We start from the raw sequence: 27,698 nt of genomic DNA on the forward strand, positions 1-27,698 counted from the left end.
GGACAGCCAACTCAGGCGCAATATATAAATGAACTATTGTGATTAAAGTACTTTGGTAGGAACTTTAAAAGGGGAGTGGGGGTGGAATTGGTGTTTTATGCCGAGCAGCAGCAAAGGCCATATTCAGGCCAAGGCAGCTAGCCCTGTAAACAGATGCCGCCTGCAGAGAAAGAACAGTGTGCCTGAGACGAGAACTGGACCCAGGACAGCCAACCCTCACTGTACTGGTGACGCGCACTAATTGTTGCACCACCAGACCGCCCTCTTTAAAAGTGAGAAAACCTCATAAAATGTGGCTTTGATGGATGCTAATGAACTGTGGACATGAGAATAAGCGAATCTCTTCTACATAATGTAAAAAATGAAATAATATAAACAATGTAAAAGAACTTCCATGATCAATCCAACATGCTGTCTTATCTCCCTTGTTTGGAAATATTCATGAGCAACATTTTGAATCAGTTGACAGAGATTTTACATATTTTACATACCAAGTAAAGTTTCTAAGCCACTAACATGAGTTTTATTTAACAATAGTGTTAATAGTGCCTTAACGTATTAGATTATGTACGAGCGCACTATTGAAAAAGAAAACTTTGTTCGACAAATCACACCTAATAAGCATACATTAAATCTGTGTTGTACTAGAACACTGATATAAGCGTTTTACAACCCAATGTTTTTCGCACAGCACACGTGCGGCAAGCAGCAGAGAAAATTTCGCGCCGCGTGGAATCATGGGAGTACACGCATCAACAAGAATAGGAAATATTTAGTTACGTAGCAAACATGTTTTATTAACTGCAAATGATTTTAAAATATTAAACCTAGTGATAAGAAAATCAATAAAAAAAAGTCTTTAAAAAGTTTTTTGTGAGGATTGTCAGTATCTACGCCGCCAAGATACGCGACTAAAATTTTGAGGTGTTTTAAAAAAAAAAATCGACATCAGCGGGCTTATGACGCGCAGTGATAGACGTTAACTTTTACATGTTTATAAAACATTTATTTAACATTTTTGTTTTAAATGGTTTATTTTCTAACACTTTAAACATGTTTTAAACATGTTTCATTTTAAAATGTTTTTTGGTAAAAATGTTTCTAAAATGTTTCTTGTTTCCTCATTGGCTTAGCCTCGTCACGTGATATGACTATCAACGTACCGTTGAGATACATGTAGTTCAGTGAAAATGAGCAGGAAAAGACAAACGCGAAAACGCACCACAGGAAAGCGACCTCAGGCTCGAAAGATATATGAGCCTACAGATATTCAAGCGCTAAAGTCAAGGATTAAAAAACTTGAGCAGCAAGTTAAACTAAAAGAGGTGAAGCAGAAAAGACCTGGCAGAATTCAGCAAATGTTGACTGCAGCCGCAGCTACCGTTACACATTTGGCAACGACGATTAACAATAAAACGAAGTTATACTTCGGAGGAGGGAAAAGAGGAAGACGGCGACGTGCTCAACACACTGCACGTGCAAAATGGAGCAGCCAGAACCAAGAGAACGACTCAGAAGAAAGAAGTTTACCACGAGGACAAGACAAAAGGCAACGTCCACATCAAAAGAAGCGCAACTGCAGCGGCGTCACCAAACTCGTTAAGCCATCGACCTGCGGAGAACTGGGGAAACAAAAAAAAATTATCACAAAAAGTAAAGGAAAGGGACCAATGAAAAGGAAGCTTTTACAAATGGGGATTAACGACATCAATAATATCCTCAGTTATACAACCTGTGCTGAATGTGACAATAATGGTTTGTTGTCATCAAGATTCAGCCAGAATTCTGATACGGAAATAGAAATGTGGTGTGACTCGTGCAGCTTCAGAGAAACATTCATTATCAATAATAACTAGTTGATAAGATACACCTAACCCTAATATCCCCTGGATATTTCAGAAAATTTTAACTTCAGCCGCAGGTACCGTTACGCATTTGGCAACGACGATTAACAATAAAACGAAGTCATACTTCGGAGGGAAAAGAGGTAAAAAGCGACGTGCGAAACACGCTCCACGGGCGCGATGGGACCGCAAGAAGCAAGAGAACGATACAGCCAGTGACTCAGAGGAAAGTTTACCAGGACAGGGTATTATTATAGTTAATATTTATTATATTTATTATTATAGTTTTCTCTATTATAGTTGCGTGCGTGTGTGTGTGGATTGGGGGCGGGGACTTCATGTGTGCATTTCAATATGTGTGTGTGTGTGTGTGTTATACATGCTTGTCGGATTGGTTAAGCCCATTTATTTAACAATTTTGTTTTAAATGGTTTATTTTCTAACACTTTAAACATGTTTTAAACATGTTTCATTTTAAAATGTTTTTTGGTAAAATTGTTTGTAAAATGTTTCTTGTTTCCTCATTGGCTTAGCCTCGTCACGTGATATGACTATCAACGTACCGTTGAGATACATGTAGTTCAGTGAAAATGAGCAGGAAACGACAAACGCGAAAACGCACCACAACCTGTGCTGAATGTGACAATAATGGTTTGTCATCAAGATTCAGCCAGAATTCTGATACGGAAATAGAAATGTGGTGTGACTCGTGCACCTTCAGAAAAACATTCATTTTCAATAGTACCTAGTTGATAAGATACACCTAACCCTAATATCCCCTGGATATTTCAGAAAATTTTAACTTCAGCCGCAGGTACCGTTACGCATTTGGCAACGACGATTAACAATAAAACGAAGTCATACTTCGGAGGGAAAAGAGGTAAAAAGCGACGTGCGAAACACGCTCCACGGGCGCGATGGGACCGCAAGAAGCAAGAGAACGATACAGCCAGTGACTCAGAGGAAAGTTTACCAGGACAGGGTATTATTATAGTTAATATTTATTATATTTATTATTATAGTTTTCTCTATTATAGTTGCGTGCGTGTGTGTGTGGATTGGGGGCGGGGACTTCATGTGTGCATTTCAATGTGTGTGTGTGTTATACATGCTTGTCGGATTGGTAAAGCCCATTTATTTAACATTTTTGTTTTAAATGGTTTATTTCTAACACTTTAATCATGTTTTAATCATGTTTCATTTTAAATTGCTTTTTGGTAAAATTGTTTGTAAAATGTTTCGTGTTTCCTCATTGGCTTAGCGGTGTTTAACGGCAGCCGCAACTACTTTTTCAAAATTAGCAACGACATTGAACACCAAACGGAAAAAATATTTTGGAGGTAGAAAGCGTGCAAGAAGGCGACGTGCGAAACTTGCTGCTATGATCTAACCCAGGGGTCTCAAAACGCGGCCCACATGAATTTTCAATTTTGAATTTTTTAAACAAAAACATTTTTGTGCGGCCCGCGGCCACGTCCGCGGTGTATATGTATGTTGTGCTTGGTGATTAAGTCCCGCGGTGAAAATTACCCCCGTTCACAAGCGAAATGAAAATAACACAAGGGAGGGAACTACTAAAACGTTCAGGAAATGTTCCACCATTATTCCCTCCCTTCAACTGGCAGTTTCCGTCTTGTGACAAAGAAAAAAATGTAAACATTGGTGAAGCGCCATTTTGAATAACCATATCGTTGGCGGTCACTCACTTTGACATGGATATATACTTCAACAACCGCAAAGAGAAGAAAATAGTAAGTAATATTTAAATTGTAATGTATATTCTAATAATGGCGGGTGACAAATGCCATCACCAACAAGATACAGACATTCATCAACAAGTGTCTGCGCCGCATCTTTAATATCCGATGGCCTGAGAAGATCTCCAATGCGGACCTGTGGGAGAGAGCCAACCAAAACCCTGCCAGCCAAGACATCAAGAAGCGGAAGTGGGGCTGGATTGGCCACACTCTACGAAAGCCAGTCGGCAATTTAACGCGAAAGGCTCTGGGCTGGAACCCACAGGGATGGCGCAAGGTTGGGAGACCCAGACAGACGTGGAGGAGATCTGTCCACAGAGAGGCAGAGACAGCTGGCATGACATGGTGCCAACTGGAAAGAGACGCCCAGGACCGGGTCCGATGGCGGGGTGTGGTTGCGGCCCTTGTCCACTGGGGGCGTATAGGAAAGAAGAAGAAGAAGATATTCTAATAAAACATATGTTTGTTTGGTACTTTATGTCTGTATATACAGGTAGTCCTCGGGTTACGACGGTCTCGAGTTACGTCGTTTCGTGGTTACGACACTCATTCCCACTTACAGCGACAGTGATAACAAAGCAACGTAATGGGCTGATTATTGAGATGGAAAGATTATTGGCGCTTTTGGTTGGAAGACCAAAGTCAACGCCGTATCCCTGTGAGTTTTATGGTTATTCAGGAGAAGGCTAGGCGACTGTTTGAGGCGTTGAAAAGAGAAAAGGGGGAAGGAAGTGAAAGTGAAGAATTTGTGGCGAGTATAGGGGTTGGTTTATGAGGTTTAAGGATCGTGCCAATTTCCATAACATTAAAGTGCAAGGTGAAGATGCTAGTGCTGATGAGAAAGCAGCAACTGAGTTTCCTAATGCATTGGCTAAGATAATTGAGGAGGGTGGTTACTGTGCTCAACAAGTGTTCACCGTGGATGAGACAGGCTTGTTTTGGAAACGTCTGCCTAACCTAACACTGTTTATTACTGTTACAGCACTTACAGTACAGTATTTCAGTATTAAACGTACTGTACTACAATATTTTACTGTACTTATGTTTATTGATAATTATGTAGGGTACTGTGTTAGGATAGGTGTTTGGATAGGCTAAGTGTTTGCAGTACTGTACTGTTATTATGATGGTACAGTACTGTATGAACGTATGATCCGACTTACGTCGAAATTCGGTTTACGACGCCGCGTTGAGAACGGATCCCCGTCGAAAGTCGAGGACTACCTGTATTGTGTAAATCGAAATTTCACTCCCAGGCATTTGCTAGCCATTTTCCAAACAGGACGAGAGGTATCGTGGGAAAATGCAAAGAATTCCTGTTTAAACGTACCTCCTACGTATTTTAAGAAACACAGTTGTGTTCAGAAATGAATAAGCTATCTTATTTATTAAGTTTTACTTCTAAAAAATGATAGTTAAGAGTAACAAAATTTAAAAAGTGCTTCGCACCATAAGGTGCTAAGCGCGTTCAGGCGAGGGTCACGTGATGACACCTAGTGCGAAGCGTAAAGAAAGAGTTAAAGATACATATAATATTCTTGTTTCTGCTTTGTCATCAGGTTTGTCAGTTGCGGAGGAGAGTTCATTGTTTACTCAACTTTACTGTAGTAGTGTAGTAGCCCTAAAAATGTCATCGTCGTCCAAAAAGCGAAAAATTGCGGATGAAAACAGGGTGTTCCAGGAGAAGTGGGAAAATTTATATTTTGTCACACAAGTGGGCGAGAAACTCAGCTGTATGATTTGCTTGCAGTGCATCTCTGTGCCCAAGGAATACAACATACGTAGACATTATGAAACATTGCATCGAGAACAGTATGCTGGACTGTCCGGCAAACTGGCGAGGAAAGTCCATCACTTGAAAGCATCTTTCAGCAAACAAAGAAACTTTTTTGCACGCATCAACACAGCAAGCGAAGATTCTGTGAAGGCAAGCTTTGTTGTTAGCGAGATGATAGCAAAGGCTTCGCGACCATTCACTGAAGGCCAGTTTGTAAAAGAGTGTATGCTACAGTCGTGTGAAATTATCTGCCCCGAGAAAAAGAAGCTCTTCGAAGGCATAAGTTTGTCTGCGAACACATTTGCAAGCAGGATCACAGAGTCAGCGACAAATGTTCAACAGCAACTGACTGCCGCTGCAAAAGACTTTGTAACATATTCCATTGCACTGGACGAGTCTACTGGTGTAACACACACCGCATACTGTGCCGTTTTCATTCGTGGGGTCGACGAAAACTTGAACATTGTTGAAGAGCTATTGGACTTACTACCCATGAAAGGAACGACGACTGGACGTGATGTGTTTCAAGAACTGGAAGCTTGTATTGACAGGTGTGGGCTACCGTGGGAAAAACTTGTTTCAATGGCTACGGACGGTGCACCAGCAATGTGTTCAGAGAAGGTTGGTGTTGTTTGGATTAATGGTAGAGAAACGGAATCAGCTCAGCTTGGCGGGACCTTTTGCAGCCATACACTGCATTCTGCACCAAGAAGCACTCTGTGCCAAAAGTCTACAAATGAAGAACGTGATGGATGTTGTCGTGAAGACGGTGAACTTCATACGTGCACGGGGTCTCAACCACAGACAGTTTGTGTCCTTTCTAGCTGATTTAGAAACGGAATACGGAGAGTTGCTGTATTATACGGAAGTCAGATGGTTGAGTCGTGGAAAAGTGCTGCAGAGATTTTTTGAACTGAGACGGGAAATAACATTGTTCATGGCAATGAAAGACAGAGACATACCTCAGCTCAGTGACCCAATGTTTTTGTCGGATCTTGCTTTTCTTACTGACATCACGCAACATCTCAATACACTTAATTCACAACTACAGGGCTCAAAGCAGCTGATTGCCGTGATGTTTGACCGCATCAAATCATTCAGATGCAAGCTGACTTTGTGGGCAAGTGTTGGCCTTATTCCGAAAATGTAAAAATCCGTTAAAGGTTTAGTTCCGTTTTGGGTTAAATATACTTGGGCGGGAGCCTACAAGATGTCTCTTGTGCGTGGTCTGACTGGAGAGTTTATTGAATGCCACCTCTCATAATACCTACAAACCAATAACACCACATGGTGTCAGAAGTGAGCAGCAAAGTGCTAGCTATGTGATTTCTCCAGAAACTTTCAGGTGGGCAAGTTTTTTCCCATTTCGAAATATTGCGCAGTACGTTCCAGTTCGCAATGTGACATTTCTCGCAGCATGTCTTTAATAGTGTGCAGTTGGATGATTCAAAGTTTTGTGTACTCTACATAAGTTTTGACTTGCGGTGCTTAGTACAAACATTCGTGTACGCCACTTCAAGAACGTTGGTTACTTCGTTTTTTGTTTTTTTTTGTGGACGCCAGCAACATGACAGAGACACACCAGAGAAAACACTTCACTGCAAACGTTCCGGTTCCCTCAAAGCTGGATTTGTCTTCTAACATTGAAGTAAATTGGAAAAAATTTCTTCGTCGGTGGCAGAACTATGAGGTAGCTACGCGCCTTGATAAAAAGATTCAGCTTATCGTAGTGCAGTTCTATTAGCTTGCATTGGTGAGGACGCACAAGAAATCTACAAAGGATTATCCTTAGCAGAAGGGGAGAACAACAAAGATATCCAGACTGTCATCGACAAGTTCAGCGACTTTTGTTTGGGTAGCACACATGAGGTGTATGAGAGCTACAAGTTTCATAGCCGAAACCAAAACAAGGATGAGTCAGTTGATACTTACGTCACAGCTTTACGCAAGTAAGCAAAATCATGTGATTTCAAGGATGTTGACAGACTTGTGATCGGTGTTCAAGATGACAATTTGCGTGAAAAATTGTTGCAGAAGAAAACACTCAAGCTTCCAGAAGCAATAGAAATTTGCAGAGCTCATGAGACTTCCAAGACTCAAGCACACTCGATGTTGGTAAGCAACAGCGGGAGTACAGTTGAGAAAACCATCAACAAGATTCAGAAAGGTCAGCGAAAAGTTCCTTGCGGTATGAAGCCAGGCCTTCGGGGAAAACCAGAGACTAAGCCATGCTCTCGATGCGGAAAAGGTTCCCACAACAGAGATGGTTGTCCTGCAAAGAACGCTAAATGCAGAAAATGTTCCAAGATTGGTCACTACGCTGCAGTCTGTCGCTCTTCTGACTTCAGGTTCTTCTAAGATTCACGCAGTCGAAGAGGAAGAAGAAGCTTACATGGGTATGATTGTGGGCAGTTTGACAACAGATCCTTGGAAAGTCAGTCTCCTGATGGAAGACGCAGATAATGTGTTTAAGCTTGACACCGGAGCTGATGTTACCGTCGTACCTCAGACCGCAGTTCCAGCAGCCAAGCGACCATTGCAGAAAGTGCGCAAGAAACTGTATGGTCCAGGTCATGTTGAGATAGCTGTGGAAGGCATGTTCAAGGCAAAACTGACATACAAGAATGTCTCTACACTGCAAGATGTGTATGTCGTAAAAACACTTGAAGAACCATTGCTAGGTCGACCAGCCATTACAGCGTTGAAGTTGATTGAGAGAATCAACATAGTTATAGAGCAGGGGTGGGCAATTAATTTTCCCAAGGGGCCGGATGAGAAACTGGGATGGTTCTAGAGGGCCGGACTAATATAGTTAACTCAGTTTTACCCAATACTGTATATATAGTATATTTACTGGTGGGCGGCCAGCGGGCGGGCCGGTCAGAGACAGGAGGCGGGCCGGATCCGGCCCGCGGGCCGGCGTTTGCCCAGGTCTGTTATAGAGGATCAGGAAAAGCAGTACAAGGAAGAATTCCCAAAACTTTTCAGAGGACTAGGAAGTCTACAAGATCCTTACAAGATTCGTCTGAAAGAACAAGCTGTCCCATATGCAGTAGCAGCTCCAAGGCGCTTAGCTTTGCCCTTGAAACAGAAAGTCAAGACAGAATAGGATCAACTTGAAGAACAGGGAATGATTCGCACAGTCACCAAGCCCAGTGATTGGTGCGCCCCAATAGTAGTGGTGCCCAAGAGCGACGAGAGAGTCAGAATCTGCGTCGATCTGAGCAAACTAAACGAGGCAGTTCGCAGAGAGAACTACCCGTTGCCGTCAACAGATGAACTGTTAGCCCAGCTGTCAGGAGCAACAATGTTCACAAAGCTTGATTGCAAAAAGGGCTTCCATCAACTTCCACTGGATGAAGGAAGTCAGGAGTTAACAACCTTCATTACACCTTTTGGAAGGTACTGTTATACACGCTTACCCTTCGGGATAAGTTCAGGGCCAGAAGTATTTCAACGACGAATGTCTCAACTTCTTGCGAACAATGAAAATGTCATTTGTGACATTGACGACCTGCTCATTTTCGGTAAGAACAAGCAAGAACATGATCGTTACTTGAAGAAAGTGATGTCGACGCTTCAAGAAGCGGCCATTACCCTGAACGATGAGAAGTGCCAGTTTGCCAAAGAGAAGATATCCTTTCTCGGGCACATCATCTCGAAAGACGGGATCGCCATCGACCCAGAGAAACTGTCTGCTGTGAAGAATTTTCCCAAAGCCAGAGAGACATTTCTGATCTCAGAAAGATTGTTAGGAATGGTTAACCACGTTGCGAAGTTTGCAGGCCCTAACCTCGCAAACGACAGCAAACCGCTACGTGACCTGCTCAAGAAAAACATCGAGTGGTGTTGGGACACTGCTCAAGAAACCTCGTTTGAGAGAATTAAGAAACAGCTGACTGAAGCTCCAGTGTTGGCACACTATGGTACTGACAAAACAACCGTTGTCTCAACAGATGCTTCATCTTTCGGTCTCGGCGCAGTATTACTTCAGAAACAGTCAGATGGTCACCTCAAGCCAGTTTTCTACGCATCAAGAAGTATGATGGAAACCGAGCGCAGGTACGCGCAAGTTGAGCGTGAAGCACTCGCAGTGACTTGGGCGTGTGAAAAGTTCTGTGACTACATCACAGGACTTCGTGATCTGACAATCAAAACTGACCACAAGCCATTATTGGCTCTACTGAAAACAAAGAACCTTGAAGATCTACCTCCGAGAATTCAGAGATTCCGGATGCGCCTGATGAGGTTCAAGTACAACATTGTCTACACAAGAGGCAAGAATCTCGTGACTGCTGACACACTCTCACGAGCCCCAGCAAGAAACACTCCGAAAGATGAGAGAAAGTGAAGAAGAAGAGATCTTCATCAAGCAAGTGATTCAGAGCATGCCAGCCAGTGAAAAACGCATCGAAGAAATCAAGAACGAGACTGCAAGAGATACTGTTTGTAAGACAGTGCTGTATTATCTCCACAATGGATGGCCACGTTCTAGTCCAGAGCAGGAAGAACTGAAAGCGTTTTGGACAGTACGTTCAGAAGTCACGGAACATGATGGACTTCTTCTCTACAGATCAAGACTGATCATTCCTGAAGTACTGAGAACAGACATTCTCCACAGACTTCACATTGGACATCAAGGCATCGTAAAATGTCGTGCCTTGGCCAGAGAGAGCGTTTGGTGGCCAAAGCTTTCTCAGCAGATAGAGTCCATGGTACAGAAGTGCACAATTTGCATCAAAGAGAGGCCAATCCCCCCTGAGCCACTCATTCCCTCTGTCACACCAGCATTCTCTTGGCAGAAAGTTGGCATGGACATCTTTGAACTGAAAAAAGAACAGTACTTACTAGTGGTGGACTATTATTCACGTTATATTGAGTTGGCATACCTGAAGAATACTTCGGCGGAAACAGTCACCAACCATGTTAAGAGCATTTTTTCCCGCCATGGAATTCCACAAATCGTCATCTCAGACAACGGCCCGCAGTTCTCCAGCAAGCAGTTCCAAACGTTCGCTCAACAGTACGAGTTCACTCACACAACAAGCAGCCCGTACTACCCACAAGCGAATGGCGAAGCCGAACGCGCCGTTCAAACCGTGAAATCAATCCTGAAGAAGGCAGATGATCCTTATTTAGCGATTCTCACATATCGCGCTACGTCACTTCAGAAAGGTCTCAGTCCAGCAGAACTGTTGTTCGGGAGAAGACTACGCACCATGGTCCCCACAATACCATCTCAGTTTTCCGAGAAACAAGAAAAGGAAAAAAAGGAAGGATTTTCATAAGAAAGACGAGATGCAGAAGTTGAAACATAAACAGAACTTCGACAGAGCACACCGTGCCAGATCAGCCGCTGAGTTGGAACCAGGTCAGCCGGTTTGGGTGAAGCCAACCCAGACACCAGGGACAATCATCAAGTCTCTGCCCAACGGGTCATATGAGGTAGACGCACATAGACTTGAATAGGAAATTCAAGAATAGGAAATATTTAGTTACGTATATAGCATAGGTGTTTTATAAACTGCAAATGATTTTAAAATATTAAACCTAGTGATAAGAAAATATATAAAAAGTCTTTAAAAAGTTTTTTGTGAGGATTGTCAGTATCTACGCCGCCAAGGTTCGCGACTAAAATTTTGAGGTGTTTAAAAAAAAAAATCGACATCAGCGGGCTTATGACGCGCAGTGATAGACGTTAACTTTTACATGTTTATAAAACATTTATTTAACATTTTTGTTTTAAATGGTTTATTTTCTAAGCATGTTTTAAACATGTTTCATTTTAAAATGTTTTTTGGTAAAATTGTTTCTAAAATGTTTCTTGTTTCCTCATTGGCTTAGCCTCGTCACGTGATATGACTATCAACGTACCGTTGAGATACATGTAGTTCAGTGAAAATGAGCAGGAAACGACAAACGCGAAAACGCACCACAACCTGTGCTGAATGTGACAATAATGGTTTGTCATCAAGATTCAGCCAGAATTCTGATACGGAAATAGAAATGTGGTGTGACTCGTGCACCTTCAGAAAAACATTCATTTTCAATAATAACTAGTTGATAAGATACACCTAACCCTAATATCCCCTGGATATTTCAGCAAATGTTGACTGAAGCCGCAGCTACCGTTACGCATTTGGCAACGACGATTAACAATAAAACGAAGTCATACCAGTCATACTTCGGAGGGAAAAGAGGAAGACGGCGACGTGCGCAACACGCTCCACGGGCGCGATGGGACCGCAAGAAGCAAGAGAACGATACAGCCAGTGACTCAGAGGAAAGTTTACCAGGACAGGGTATTATTATAGTTAATATTTATTATATATATATTAGATTTATTATTATAGTTTTCTCTATTATAGTTGCGTGCGTGTGTGGATTGGGGGCGGGGACTTCATGTGTGCATTTCAATGTGTGTGTGTGTGTTATACATGCTTGTCGGATTGGTAAAGCCCATTTATTTAACATTTTTGTTTAAATGGTTTATTTTCTAACACTTTAAACGTTTTAAACATGTTTCATTTTAAAATGTTTTCTGGTAAAATTGTTTCTAAAATATTTCTTGTTTCCTCATTGGCTTAGCCTCGTCACGTGCTATGACTATCAACGTACTCTTCGACAAACCATCGACGAGCGGAGAAACGGGGAAAAAATTATCCCAACAAGAAAAGGAAAAGGACCCATGAGGAAGAATATTATACAAATGGGTATTAATGACATAAATGAAATCCTTAGTTCTACAGTCTGTGGCCAATGCGAAAATTATGGTTTGGTGTCTACAAGATTCGTCAACAATTATGAATTAGAAATGTTTTGCGATTCATGCCCATTCAAAAAAAACATTCATGTTCAATAGTACCTAGTCAGTGAGATACACTCTTGACCGAGACAAGCTGTCATAGTATCTTTAGGACTGCTAGGACCTGCCCTTACCTGTCGTTGGCGAAACTATGAAACGCTGTCTTCTAACGAAACCACGCCATTGGTGCCTGTCTCGTGCCCTGTCACACAACTCCTGGAGTGAACGGCCTGTCCACTTTTTCACGTTGAAGACTGTTTTGAAGACTGCTCTAATTTTGTAATTTGGTTTTGGAGACCTGTGGGTGTCGTCGAAATGAGAGCGACATACAAGAATGTCTCTACACTGCAAGATGTGTATGTCGTAAAAACACTCGAAGAACCATTGCTAGGTCGACCAGCCATTACAGCGTTGAAGTTGATTGAGAGAATCAACATAGTTATAGAGGATCAGGAACATTTATTTAACATTTTTGTTTTAAATGGTTTATTTTCTAACACTTTAATCATGTTTTAATCATGTTTCATTTTAAAATGTTTTTTGGTAAAATTGTTTCTAAAATGTTTCGTGTTTCCTCATTGGCTTAGCGGTGTTTAACGGCAGCCGCAACTACTTTTTCAAAATTAGCAACGACATTGAACACCAAACTGTCACGGACCAGTCCGTGCCTCCTGTGTTTGGTGGTTTTTTTTTTTGTTTTTTTTTTTTTGAGAGCGTGTGTCAGTGCCAGTGCCGTCAGTGACATAATGAATGTTCTGGAAGGGTTAGGATTATCGCCCCTACCCGTGTTTGAGCCAGAATACGTGGAAAGGAAGAATGTCAGAAAAAGCATGCATGTGTGAGTGAAATGTTCACCAAATCGGTAGGGTTTGAGAAAAGTATTGAGTCGGGCATTCCCGCATTGTCAACTAAGACAGGCGAATGTAATTTGAGATAAAGAGAGTGCGGAATCAGTATAATTCCTTGCCTAGACAAGGTATGTAAAGTGATGTTTTAATATCTTTGTCTACCTCCATGTGATGTAATAATATGTGGTTGTTGAGATATTAATTAGCCCCATATGAATATTTAAAAGAATATAAGCGTTTCAGGAATTACCGGCGAGGAGGAAGTGCCAGAAAGAGGAATTATCGATAAGGAGAGATTCCGAAAGCAGCCGCCAAGACGGGTGATACGGGTACATGTGTGAGTACCAACCTAGGAATTGGTGCTTGGAGTTCCTTGCCAAGGAAAGGAGATTATGTAGAGGGACGAGTAAGGAGGACCCGCCGAAACGGATCTCTAACGACCGGAGGGCCTGGGAGCCTGGTATCGTCTACCAGCATGTGTGTTATTTTTCATGGAGATACGTCCAGTGTTGTGTGAGGGTAGTTGTTCGCAGGAGGAACATTCCTAACGCTGAGGATCGAGAGAGAGAGTATCCTACATCAAGTGGCAGATGACAGGACTGGAAAGAGTAAGCTACACGAGGAGAAGTAAGTGAGGACGTTTACCAAAGGAAAAAATAGTTGTGTATTCGCCAGTGACGTCTGCCACCTTCTCAGACAGTAAGTTGAACTATTTTGTTAACAGAAGGAGAGACTTGCGTCTACTTAAAAGGAACTTTAGAGAGATTGAAAGTTATTCTTCGCGTGTGTGAAAGTGAAAGACTCTGTGACATTTTTCGAATAGTGAGTGGAACTTTTTTTTTGTTTTGTTTTGGAAGAACAGTTTGTATATTAAGGGGCTATTCCGGGTTCATAGTCTTGTATACGTATAGTGAGTTGAATATTAGAGTTATTAAAATTTAGACAGGGCCTGTGTAAAGGCAGAGTTAGTGTGTCTTTGTGGAAAGAATGCGCGAATGTCACCACTGGATGTGTGATAGCGTGTAGAGGCGAACAAGTTCAGTTGCATGTGAAATATTTGGTGACCCCGACGTGATCTGTCTTACGCGGGGCCTGTTGCATGTGACACAAACGGAAAATATATTTTGGAAGTGGAAAGCGTGCAAGAAGGCGACGTGCGAAACTTGCTGCTATGATCTAACCCAACATGCTGTCTTATCTCCCTTGTTTGGAAATATTCATGAGCAACATTTTGAATCAGTTGACAGAGATTTTGCATATTTTACATACCAAGTAAAGTTTCTAAGCCACTAACATGAGTTTAATTTAACAATAGTGTTAATAAACATTCAGTCTCCCTTCACGATTATTGTCTCTCACACTCATACACATTATCTTTCGTAGTTTCATCCTGGCACCAATCAAATGCATTTTAAAGTTAAAACCTGAATGGATAGCAGCCACTCCAAATGTTAGATTTTCATATGTTGCCATACAAAATCCACTGTTACGAATCATTGCAGCAAATCCTTCCTGAAAACAGAACAGTACATTACCAGTTACGTTTCTACCCAACATTTTTGAGAAAGAAAAATACAGTGGTACCTAACTGCCCTGCTCGAGATTTTGGTCCCCAACATTATTTTTGAAAGATTTCTGTTTTGGTGCTGAACCAGTTGCTCAGCACTTGACCATTGTGCTAAAACCTGGAGACACCCTACTGACTCATGATGCTTTGAGGCAAAACAAAGGAAAAGGAGTACTTTGCCCATTGTCTTCAAATAGTGAAGACACATCCATAAATATATATTATGCATTCCATACGATTATGATGACACCCAAGAAATTTTAAGCCCCTAAAAGTGAGGGAAATAGGGAAACAGTAAGAAGAATAATTAAGAATTTATTGCCAAGTGTGAGAGTGACTAATATGTCTGAATTAGCCATTAAGTTAATATCAACATTGCTAAAACATAAAGAGGCAATTAAAGCAACTGATTTAATGAAATGAATAAAATTGGTAAGGAATTTTCAAATTAAAGATTTTAGTTTTGAATTTATAGTACTTGACCAGCCTTCTAGAACTGATTGCGGTCAAATGCCGAGATACCATTATACACCAAAAGTAATGTAACAATCTCTTTATCTCAAATGTGAAACATTAGCTTTGCATCTTTTGCTCTGCCACTGCTCACACTTATTATAGATCTAGCTTTCATCAGTTTAGAGATAAAAACAGCTATTTGAAAATGACATCTACATAACTCTCAACAAGAAATTCTTACAAATGTAAAAATTGTTGAAGTGACAAAAAAAAAAAATCTTCCCAAAGGATGGAGCCTAGCGTCTGCTTCTTGTAATTTATTTAGAGAAGTAAATAAGTAAAAGTAAAGTTAATAAATATGCACACCTGGTTTAGGAATTGCCGAATGCTTTCACAAGATATTGGTAAGATTTCAGTCATTGGCAATCACTTGGCCCATTACAGGAATCACTTGAAATGAGTATGAGTCATAGAGACTGAAAAAAGGATAACCAAGCATGTGTCATTTAATGAAGTGCAAATCTATTCCGTTAAAAAAAAAAAGTTTTAAAGAAGCAAACCAATTATCTAAAAGTTTAAATTTCTCATGGCTTAAAATTAATTTATATGCAATGTTTGATTAAATTTTTATTCCATGTTTTTCATCCTCATTACAAATGCTTGTTGTCCTTATTCGGATGTGATACTGTTCTCCAGCAGTAAGTGACACTGTTCTCCTGCAGTATGGCTTACATTTATTAACAAGGCAATATTTGTAGAACCACTTTTAGAAAAAGCTTATGATATTTGATAAGGTTTACATGAGTGTATTCCCCTATCCTCCAATACACATCTCGCTAGTACTTAAAGCATCCAAAAACTACACAATTTTTAAGCTGAAAAACAAAAAATGATTGTGAAAAAAGGCTTAGGCATAAAGATCTATTTTACCTTCTAAGCACAGGATTGGTGACCTGACTGAACTCAAGACACATAAAGCGGCCAACTCGTCTTAGTACTCTGTATGCCTCATCAAGAACCTGCAGGTGATTAATTGAACAGAATATTACAGAATAGAATCAATGACTGATAATATTTTCACTTACTTTGTAACATTGCAAATTATATAGCTGGTCCATTAAAACAATAGTAAAGTCACAAAATGGTTTTATGGATGAAGGGGATCAGATCCTGAATCCAATGTATTTTGGCAGCAATTTACACGGACTCACTGTAAGTGAAGACTATTAGTTGGTGACACAGATCATAAAATTAGTGACCTTTCTGGATTATACAAGATTACTCAGTGATGCTTAAAGAAATCTGAAAAGTATGCTACCATTTTGTTCAGTTTACAGATTTGTATGTATGTTTGTTACCTTCTGTACATTTGTACAGTTTCGAATTCCAAAGGCAATGGTGTATGCATCAAATGATGCATCAGGAAAAGGAAGACTTTCTGCATTACCTTGCACCCATGATATACCTTGATAATCAAAAGATCACAGTCATTGTTATTACTTATATTTGTTAACTAAATATTAAACCCTTAAATAATAAAAACCCCGGCACTGAAAGCCCAATATATAAATCTCATTCTGTTACCTGTTTTATAACCTTTTCTCAAAGGCTTTCAGTTTTCCTACATCAAGCATTGGCTGGTTGATGTCACACACAGTAACATGGCTTCCTTGTTCATCTAGTGCCTTTCTCCGTTCATTTTTTTCCTGTTGAACTGGATTCATCATCTGACGAAGAAGATGGTGATTCATCTGTTGTATCAGTGGAACTTGTGCTAACTGGAGTTCCTGTTTCTCTCTCTGAATTTGTGAAGGGACTGTTTATATGCTGACTGTCTGATGATGAGGTTGACTGACTTTCTATAAACTGAAGAAACCTGAAGGCAATGTCACCTGTTTTGATAAAGAATAAAAGAATATGTATCATACCTTTTAGTTAAACTCATTCAAAATACAAGATTTTGCCCACACATGGTTTCTTGATAGTTTTTTTTTCTTTAATTTCAAATTAGCAAGGTCATTTCACCCCAGGACCCTTTCTCCCACAGCCTGTCAAATTGTCCCAGCTATATTCATTTCATCCCAGGTAAGACTATTTCATTCCAACACCAGAAAGTAAAATCTCCCCAGGTCCAAAAGATGAACTTATCATCGAAATGCAGCCATTTTTGTTTCATAAAATGTTGTCTAAACTTATCCGCAAGTGCTGTTTAAAACTTGCTTATCTGTATTGTCCAAACAACATATGGCTCTTGTTAGTAGCTACCTGTGTCATTGGTGATTTGTCTTTTGGGCTGGACTATTTCAATTTTTGATATTGGGACGAAACGGATAGCTGGAATGATTTGGCTCGGCTGCGAGGAAAATGACCAAACCCCGATGGAGATATATATACATAAATCAAATCAAAGCTGTTAATATTTTTAATTCTTGGAAAGTACTACATGGTGGACCTATATAATTTCTAACAAAAGTGCCACAACCAAAGCAGCTCATTATCATATGTACACATTTGCTCTCCCATGTGCATGCAAAGAAATAGTCATCTAGTCTAGTCAATTTTTAATTTATTTCTTAACACTATAAATACCTTTCCATATAGTTTTCACAGATCACAATATTTTTATGAATAATTACTGATAATGAGAACAAAGTTACACTTTAATAATTACTTAGTAATTAAAAAGATCATAAATTACAAACTGAAGTTGGACTTGATCAATAGTATGAAAAAAAATAAATAGGAACAATACTTTTAAACTGTATCAATAGACTGACCAAAACAATATTAACCAGGCTGATGCAACATCCAATCTATAAATATATATATGACAATGAACAAACAGTATAAAAGTACCCCTTTGAACTCAAAATGCAAACATCATGCAGAGTTCAGGTATACCTATCTGGCAAAGTTCCCTCCTTCACATGTTTTGTCACCTTACTTGGTGGCCAGTCTGCTGCCATCTTTGTGTGCTGAAAAAAAAAAAAACCATCATTCAAGAACCCTTCCCAGAAAGGCTTACTTTTTGTCGTGGGAGTGGGTTAAACTTTTGACTTTATCTGTCATATTTAGTCCAGAGATTATATACTTATGTCCAACTTGTATACTCAAGGAATTATGCTGAATAGTAAGCAATTACTGTTCAGCTGACATGATTGTACTGACTGCAATTTACCTCTCTGGTATGCAATGTTATGATGCCATAGAAATAAAATGTTATTAAAAAAACATCAATTGTCAGGGACACGTTCACTTCACATTTCATACACCGTCACACTTCACTCGAACTCAGTGATGGCCATATGCATGCATGTCCCCACACGTGTTCTTTCATTCACAAATCACATAGATTCGTCGTGGGCAACAAAACTTTTATATCAGTCAACACTAAACACAAACACAAGATACTGCGAACTATATATATATAAAGTCTGTATGTCTTTCACGCCGCGGCCTGTAAATCAAAGTTGACGTATGTTTTTTGAATAGTTCGTTAAAGTCTTAGTTACTCACACCGCACTGCCTGAAGTTAACGTCTGTGAACCAAACATAAAGCGTCCTGGTAAATTCCTCCCTTTCCCTGGTCCAGAAATTGAGCAGTCTTGGCAACACTTGACGATGTCCACGAACAAAACTCTTAGAGGGAACCACATACACGTTCCGGTTCTTAATAGGAGTTAGTGCTGACACTTCGCAGACACCTAGTTGACCAGTAAGAATATGTTCTCTGGGATCAACACACAAGATCCAAAACTAACACTACAAATAAATTCTCAGGGATCGACACACAAGATCCAAAACGGACACTCCACACTTTCATTCAGTCCCCATCTCTTCACTTCTCACAGCCGTCTCTGTATCCACACGTACAGTCCGACCGCTCCTCAGTTTTCCGCCCGTTCTCTCAAAAATCTTAACCGTCGTCTGCTGTCTTCCAAATAATTTTCACGCTACGTCCCTCTAAAATTGCGTCATAAAATGACGTCTAAAATTGCGTCATAAAATGACGTCGGGTTCAGACGCAAATCCACGACCCAAACACACTCTCGTACTGGTAAGGGCAATAATCCCCTGACTAACAACAGACAAGGGAAACAACCCCCTGTTCCTAGCATCAATAGCCCTGGCCCCAGCCTCACTGGTCCACAGAAAACACTAACCTTTCTGTGTTGGAACGTGGAAGGTCTGAAACAAAAACTCTGTGAGTCTGATTTTGTTGACTTTATCACGTCGTTCGAAGTATGCTGCTTAACAGAGATATTTACAAGCCATTTATTCGATTTCTCCAGTTACTTTAACAACTTCATGGTTCTCCATGTACCGGCTTTAAAGCTATATCTCACCAAGGCCGCAGTTCAGGTGGTATCCTTCTACTCATACGAAAAGATTTTTCCAGATTTGTTTCAAACATGAAGACCCACATAGACAATACTATCTGCGTAAAAATTCAAGGCACCCTACTCAATCTTCCACATGACGTTATCCTTGTATGCACATACATGATGTTTTATAATGCGCCAGTTTCCGCATCGCAGAGATACGCTCAATGCGCAGTGATCCCAGCAGCCATCAAACTACAGGTCAAATGATCAAGTTGAAACAAGTGGGTCTTAAGTTTTTTCTTAAAAGTTGCAAGACTATCAGACTCCTTGGTCGAGAGGGGAAGCGAGTTCCACAGAATCGGGGATACATTTGAGAAGGATCTGAAACCCACTATCTTTTTGTTTGTATTCCGTCTGAACATTTGGTCGTCTTAGTCTGAAGTGTGCTGCTGAACGAAGGTTCCGCTGAGGTTGGTGACGGTGAATGAGATCTTGTAGATATGCAGGCGCAAGGTCGTGAAGACAGCCATATGTCAAGGTTAACAATTTGTGGTCGATTCTTTTCTCCACAGGAAGCCAATGTAGGTCACATAATACGGGAGTAATGTGGTCAGTTTTTTTCTTTCATGCAACTATCCTAGCAGCCGTATTTTGCACTCGCTGTAGCCTCGACAACTCGCAAATTCCCCAGAGGCAGCTGTTTGCATAGTCTAATCTTGAACAGATGAGGGACACAGCAACTGCATTTGCAGTCTTCTTATTGAGAATGGGTCGGAGTCGTCCAAGTGTGCGGATGTGGAAATAACATGCCTTGACTACAGAACTGACATGATCAGACATAGTTAGAAGATTGTCAACATAGAGTCCAAGGTTCCGTACGGAGCTGGAGAGGGGGATTCTAGCTTGACCCACTTGGGTGGAGTCTAGAGAGACTTTGCTAAGGCTAAGCTTGGAACCACATAGCATCGCCTCTGTCTTCTCATCATTAAGCTTGAGTTTATTCCTTGGCATCCACGACTTTACCTCTAAACAACAATCTTCTACTGCACAGACTTCCTCACGCGCCGACTCACATTATGTACTGAATGAACGATATAGTTCAGTCATCTGCAAACATCTTACGGTTCACATTATGCTTCTCAATGAGGGGACCAAGCTGAGATGTGTAAATAAAAAATAGAACCGGGCCCAAAACAGAGCCCTGCGGGACACCGCACAGCAATGGAACTGTCACTGAAGAAGCCTGATTGACCATCACCCTTTGTGTGCGATCACTGAGGTAGGGATGGAACCACTGCAAGGCGGAACCACCAATGCCCACCTCCATCTGGAGACGAGTCAGAAGAGTGGTGTGATCAATGACATCGAAGGCCGCACTCAGATCAAGGAGGACCACAAGAGTCACTTTCCCTGCATCCGCACTGCACAGAAGATCGTTCATAAGACGCAGAAGGGCTGTCTCACAGCTTGTGCTTGGTCTGTACGCCGACTGGAATTTGTCCAATAAGCTGTAGCGGTCCAGGTGGAATGTCAACTGCTGAGCAACGACAAGCTCCACAAGTTTCGAAACAAAAGGCAAATTCGACACAGGTCTATAGTTTTTATACGAGCTAGGGTCCAAGTTGTGCTTCTTTAAGACAGGCTTGATCACAGCTGTTTTAAATTGTCTGGGTACAGAGGCAGAGAAAAGGCTAGCATTGACTATGCGAACTATTACAGGAAGCAGAATGTCAAGGTGCTGGAGAAGAACACGAGTGGGGATAAAGATCATCCACAGACGTGGTTGGGCGACAACGCCGAACTAATTTCAATAGTTCATCTTCTGTCACTGGTTGAAAGTTAGAGAGGGGCGTGCAGTCGTGAGTGATAATTTTGTTGTTAAAATAAAACCTAGATACCTGTAGCTGTTTACAGTTTCAATTTCCTTTGATCCAATATACCAGTGTTCGCTTTCTGAGAGATGCCCTCCTTTTCTAAATACCATGGTTTTTGTTTTCTCTAGGTTAATTTCTAGCCCGAGATGTTTTGAAGACTGCTCTAATTTTGTAATTTGGTTTTGGAGACCTGTGGGTGTCGTCGAAATGAGAGCGACATCGTCTGCAAACAGGAGGCCAAATATTTCTTGCAGGCCAGGTAAAAGCTGTACCCCCGTCTGTCGTCTTTACGAGATTAGAAGAGAGAAGATTAGCGGGCTTGCTAGACATCCCTGGCGAACTCCAGCTGGGCAGTCGAAGAGTTCAGTGTACTGGGAGCCTGCTCGCACGCATGCTTGGACTGATCTGTACATAGCTTTCAGCATGCCAGTCATTTTTGTGGAAACCTCTATCTTGTGCAACACCGCCCATAGCTTCTCTCTGTCCACCGAGTCGAAGGCCCGTTTGTAGTCCACGAAAGAAACGTATAACTTCTGTCTGCGCTTAAAACATCTGTAGGTTATGGATACTAGTGAATATATATGGTCTGTTGTTGAGTAACCTTTTCTGAAGCCAGCCTGCTCTTCGCCTAACTTATTTTCTTCCTCTGACCATTTATATAATCTCTTATTAAGAATTGCCGTGAAAGTCTTGCTGACGACACTCAGTAGCGACACTGGCAAAGACCACTCTCCTCACCTGGTTGTGGATTTTCAAATTATCCTGCTTCTTGTATGGCTGAGCAGCGTCTTTCAGATAATTATTACACATATATAATCATCTCATAAAGCAAAATTGAGGCGATTATTTCATCATGTTTGATGATATTAGCAAATTGCTTGTGGGAAATAATCTCTTCTCCATATTGGTAAGCTTCCATAAAAAAGTTATTTCCACTATTCCTTGCATTCATGACAGTATGTTATATACTGTGCTTATTTTTATACAGTGGCTTTTTAGCTGGAAGCTTAGGTGTTTGTAAGTGTAAATCTGTGCATGTGTGTGTATGCATGCCCATGTGTGCCTGTGCAGTCTGCAGTCATGTGTTATTTCATGCAATTATAAATACTGCAGATAAAGTCATGTGACTTTAGATATTCTGTATGCCATGCAGTGTGATACCTTAATAAAACACAATCAAGTATTAAAAGTCACAAAATAAAGTTTGATTTAATTCAAACACATATATTCTTGAGGTCAAAAATTGGCATTCTTGAATGGGATGAAGCATATGTTTAACACAATAGACTAGATCATGACTATACTTTGTTAATCGCAACCTTTGTTTTATCTATAACACAATGGCACTCAGAATTATACAGTAAATAGCCCATGTCCACTGAGGTAACTTTTCTACAGACAATGCTAGTAGGAGCATGAGCAAGACAAGTTGCATTCACAAATTTCATTTGTTTTAAAGTATCTGCTAACTAGTCTACTGATAAAACAATTTATACAAACGTAAGATCAATAGTTAGGCTAAAAAATTACAAATTAACTATATTGATGGCACAGTTTAATTTTTTTTTTCTTTTTAAAGCAGCAACCCTTTCATCTTTGATAGGGGTGGTTGGTGGTGAATGTGGTGTCACCATAGCAGTGAGAATCAGGGGTTGTGGGTATCTCACTCTGACATAATTCTTTCTGAATGTGACATGTTTGGTATCGTGTGTGTGTAAGAGAGAACAAAAAAAGACTGAGTGAGCATTAGTAAGATGTATACCTTGATTCCACCTTCGTTGGTGGGATAAGGTGCTCTATAAATGAACTATTGTGATTAAAGTACTTTGGTAGGAACTTTAAAAGGGGAGTTGGGGTGGAATTAGTGTTTTATGCTGAGCAGCAGCAAAGGCTATATTTGGCAAGGCAGCTAGCCCTGTAAACAGATGCCGCATGCAGAGAAAGAACAGTGTGCCTGAGGCGAGAACTGGACCCAGGACAGTCAACCCTCACTGTACTGGTGACAGGCATTAACTGTTGCACCACCAGACCGCCCTCTTTAAAAGTGAGAAAACCTCATAAAATGTGGCTTTGATGGATGCTAATGAACTGTGGACATGAGGGCAAATAAGTGAATCTCTTCTACATAATGCAAAAAATAAAATAATAAAAACAATGTAAAAGAACTTCCATGGTCTATCCCAACATGCTGTCATATCTCCCTTGTTTGGAAATATTCACGAGCAACATTTTGAATCAGTTGACAGAGATTTTACATACCAAGTAAATTTTCTAAGCCACTAACATGAGTTTTATTTAACAATAGTGTTAATAAACATTCAGTCTCCCTTCACGATTATTGTCTCTCACACTCATACACAAATTATCTTTCGTAGTTTCATCCTGGCACCAGTCAAATGCATTTTAAAGTTTAAAACCTGAATGGATAGCAGCCACTCCAAATGTTAGATTTTCATATGTTACCATACGAAATCCACTGTTACGAATCATTGCAGCAAATCCTTCCTGAAAACAGAACAGTACATTACCAGTTACGTTTCTACCCAACATTTTTGAGAAAGAAAATACAGTGGTACCTAACTGCCCCATGCTCGAAGATTTTGGTCCCCAACATTATTTTTGAAAGATTTCTGTTTTGGTGCTGAACCAGTTGCTCAGCACTTGACCATTGTGCTAAAACCTGGAGACACCCTACTGACTCATGATGCTTTGAGGCAAAACAAAGGAAAAGGGGTACTTTGCCCATCGACTTCAAATAGTGAAGACACCATCCATATATATATCATGCATTCCATACGATTATCGTGACACCCAAGAAATTTTAAGCCCCTAAAAGTGAGGGAAATAGGGAAACAGTAAGAAGAACAATTAAAAAGAATTTATTGCCAAGTGTGAGAGTAACTAATATATCTGAATTAGCCATTAAGTTAATATCAACATTGCTAAAACATAAAGAGGCAATTAAAGCAACTGATTTAATGAAATGAGTAAAAGTGGTAAGAAATTTTCAAATTAAAGATTTTAGTTTTGAATTAATAGTACTGTAAAGACTAAACTGTATTTTTCAATGAAACATTTGAAAAAAAAATGTGGCCCTATTCTCCTCGAGGAGTAACAAGGAATAAGCTAACTAAACTATTAGAAAAAAATCCATCTTTTACATATGCAGTACTATAAAATACCATGAGTAATACTTTTTTGGGTGCCAACAAAACTTGAATACCTTTACATCATATCTTAAGGGAAAAAAGTGCTTGGCACTTGACCAGCCTTCTAGAACGGATTGTGGTCAAATGCCGAGATACCATTATACACCAACAAGTAATGTAACAATCTCTTTATCTCAAATGTGAAACATTAGCTTTGCATCTTTTGCTCTGCCACTGCTCACACTTATTATAGATCTAGCTTTCATCAGTTTAGAAATAAAACAGCTTTTAAAATGACATCTACATAACTGTCAACAAGAAATTCTTACAAATGTTAAAATTGTTGAAGTGACAAAAAAAAAAAAAAAAATCTTCCCAAAGGATGGAGCCTAGCGTCTGCTTCTTGTAATTTATTTAGAGAAGTAAATAAGTAAAAGTAAAATTAATAAATGCACACCTGGTTAGGGAACTGCCGAATGCTTTCAACAAGATATTGGTAAGATTTCCAGTCATTGGCAATCACTTGGCCCATTACAGGAATCACTTGAAATGAGTATGAGTCATAGAGACTGAAAAAAGGATAACCAAGCATGTGTCATTTAATGAAGTGCAAATCTATTCCGTTAAAAAAAAATTTTTTTTAAAGCAAATGAAATTATCTAAAGTTTCAATTTCTCATGGCAAAAAAATTAATTTATATGCAATGTTTGATGAAATTTTTATTCATGTTTTTCATCCTCATTACAAATGCTTGTTGTCCTTATTCGGATGTGGCACTGTTCTCCTGCAGTATGTGGTGCTGTTCTCCTGCAGCATGGCTACCATTTATTAACAAGGCAATATTTGTAGAACCACTTTTAGAAAAAGCTTATGATATTGATAAGGTTTACATGAGTGTTTCCCCTATCCTCCAATACACATCTCGCTAGTACTTAAAGCATCCAAAAACTACACAATTTTTAAGCTGAAAAACAAAAAACGATTGTGAAAAAAGGCTTAGGCATAAAGATCTATTTTACCTTCTAAGCACAGGATTGGTGACTTGACTGAACTCAAGACACATAAACCGGCCACCTCGTCTTAGTACTCTGTATGCCTCATCAAGAACCTGCAGGTGATTAATTGAACAGAATATTACAGAATAGAATCAATGACTGATAATATTTTCACTTACTTTGTAACATTGCAAATTATATAGCTGGTCCATTACAACAACAGTAAAGTCACAAAATGGTTTTATGGATGAAGGGGATCAGATCCTGAATCCAATGTATTTTGGCAACAATTTACACAATCAGACTCACTGTAAGTGAAGACTATTAGTTGGTGACTCAGATCATAAAATTAGTGACCTTTCTAGATTATACAAGATTACTCAGTGATGCTTAAAGAAATCTGAAAAGTATGCTACCATCTTTGTTCAGTTTACTGATTTGTATGTATGTTTGTTACCTTCTGTACATTTGTACAGTTTCGAATTCCAAAGGCAATGGTGTATGCATCAAATGATGCATCAGGAAAAGGAAGACTTTCTGCATTACCTTGCACCCATGATATACCTTGATAATCAAAAGATCACAGTCATTGTTATTACTTATATTTGTTAACATTAATGACACAGATTTAACGGGTAACTGCCTTCCACAGACTGCCTTAAATAAATAAATAAACCCTTAAATAATAAAAACTGAAAGCCCACTATATAAATCCCAATCTGTTACCTGTTTTATAACCTTTTCTCAAGGCTTTCTGTTTTCCTACATCAAGCATTGGCTGGTTGATGTCACACACAGTAACATGGCTTCCTTGTTCATCTAGTGCCTTTCTCCATTCATTTTTTCCTGTTGAACTGGATTCATCATCCGACGAAGAAGATGGTGATTCATCTGTTGCATCAGTGGAACTTGTGCTAACTGGAGTTCCTGTTTCTCTCTCTGAATTGTGAAGAGACTGTTTATGTGCTGACTGTCTGATGATGAGGTTGACTGACTTTCTATAAACTGAAGAAACCTGAAGGCAATGTCACCTGTTTTGATAAAGAATAAAAGAATATGTATCATACCTTTTAGTTAAACTCATTCAAAATACAAGATTTTGCCCACAAATGGTTTCTTGATAGTTTCCAGGACCATTTCTCCCACAGCCTGTCAAATTGTCCCAGCTATTTCATTTCATCCCAGGTACGACGATTTCATTCCAACACCAGAAAGTAAAACCTCCCAGGTCCAAAAGATGAACTGATCATCGAAATGCAGTCATTTTTGTTTAGTAAAATGGTGTCTAAACTTATCCGTATGGTGCTGTTTAAAACTTGCTTACCTGTATTGTTCGAACAACATATGGCTCTTGTTCATAGCTACCTGTGTCATTGGTGATTTGTTGGGACTATTTCACTTTTCGGTATTGAACGAAACAGACATAGCTGGAATGATTTGGCTCGGGCTGCGGGGCAAAATGACCAAACCCCGATGCAGATATATATGAAAAAATCAAATCAAAGCTGTTAATATTTTGAATTCTTGGAAAGTACTATAGGGTGCACCTATACCATTTCTAACAAAAGTGCCACAACCAAAGCAGCTCATTGTAATATGTACACATTTGCTCTGCCATGTGCATGCAAAGAAATAGTCATCTAGTCTAAGTATTCAAGCAAACTCGTATTTACAGCAGTACATTTATTCACCTGTCCCACCAGCAGCATCTAGAAGTTTGGTGCCAGGAGTTGGTGAAAGCCTTTGCATAAAGTGATCCTTCCATAGGCGGTGGACACCAATGCTCATAGCATCATTCATAAGATCGTACTTTTTGGCAACATTCTCGAAGACTTCATAGACTGTATACATACAAAAAGACCATGAATGTTTGTAACATTCTGATAAATATAAATAGCTCAACGCGATTTTCCGTGTTGCAACAACTAGAAATTAGCTAGTAGTCAGTTGGACTGTAAATATTGTAGTGACATATTTCCTAATTAGAAAGCAGCAAGGATGTGCGTGCACACGGTCATTCACAATTATTTTCATATTATTTTAAATGTAGTGTTAGTTAAGGATGTTTAGTACAAAGTGAACAACACCACAGGGACAGAACAGAAAATCACCTTTCTGTTCCTTTTCTTCAGTACGGACAGACTGAAATCCAAAATGGGTCTTAGTCTGAATTTCACTTTCATGTGATGTTCTCAATATATGAGCAACAGAAAAACGTTTCACGCAAGTACTACATATTTGTACTTGACGAAGGTGATCAAGGACCGCACCGAGCACAGCGCATCAAGGGCGCAGCCATAT

The 27,698-nt window shown here is 39.9% G+C and overlaps 3 protein-coding genes across 4 annotated transcripts; 1 reads left to right on the forward strand and 2 right to left on the reverse strand.

Moving 5' to 3' along the window:
- Window positions 1–29: 29 nt before the first annotated feature.
- LOC112561448 (2-methoxy-6-polyprenyl-1,4-benzoquinol methylase, mitochondrial-like) lies at window positions 30–18,020 on the reverse strand. The gene is given in 11 exon segments (XM_025233955.1): window positions 30–527; window positions 14,337–14,543; window positions 15,421–15,449; window positions 15,452–15,469; window positions 15,472–15,530; window positions 15,985–16,073; window positions 16,413–16,519; window positions 16,639–16,660; window positions 16,662–16,766; window positions 16,768–16,946; window positions 17,999–18,020. Coding segments are annotated over 10 exon segments (825 nt in total). The 3' UTR covers window positions 30–527; window positions 14,337–14,348.
- On the forward strand, window positions 522–7,320 carry LOC112561872 (general transcription factor II-I repeat domain-containing protein 2-like). Of its 2 annotated transcripts, none has more exons than XM_025234690.1 (2): window positions 522–3,442; window positions 5,126–7,320. In XM_025234690.1, the coding sequence occupies exons 1-2, from the start codon at window positions 3,435–3,437 to the stop codon at window positions 6,204–6,206; spliced, it is 1,089 nt and encodes a 362-aa protein (XP_025090475.1). In that variant the 5' UTR covers window positions 522–3,434; the 3' UTR covers window positions 6,207–7,320. The 2 variants fall into 2 exon arrangements, with proteins under 2 accessions (XP_025090475.1, XP_025090476.1); XM_025234691.1 differs by lacking the exon at window positions 522–3,442 and having other exon boundaries at window positions 4,714–6,147; window positions 6,255–7,320.
- Window positions 18,021–22,436: 4,416 nt separating the features above from the next.
- Window positions 22,437–27,677, reverse strand: LOC112561874 (2-methoxy-6-polyprenyl-1,4-benzoquinol methylase, mitochondrial-like; the record flags this gene model as incomplete). The annotated part of the gene is given in 8 exon segments (XM_025234694.1): window positions 22,437–23,758; window positions 24,860–24,971; window positions 25,422–25,510; window positions 25,855–25,961; window positions 26,124–26,330; window positions 26,333–26,428; window positions 27,089–27,238; window positions 27,509–27,677. Coding segments are annotated over 8 exon segments (1,032 nt in total), but the record flags the coding sequence as incomplete, so codon positions are not given.
- Window positions 27,678–27,698: the final 21 nt, after the last annotated feature.

The sequence above is a fragment of the Pomacea canaliculata genome, linkage group LG4, assembly GCF_003073045.1.
Source record: "Pomacea canaliculata isolate SZHN2017 linkage group LG4, ASM307304v1, whole genome shotgun sequence".
In the NCBI taxonomy this organism is placed as follows: domain Eukaryota; kingdom Metazoa; phylum Mollusca; class Gastropoda; order Architaenioglossa; family Ampullariidae; genus Pomacea; species Pomacea canaliculata.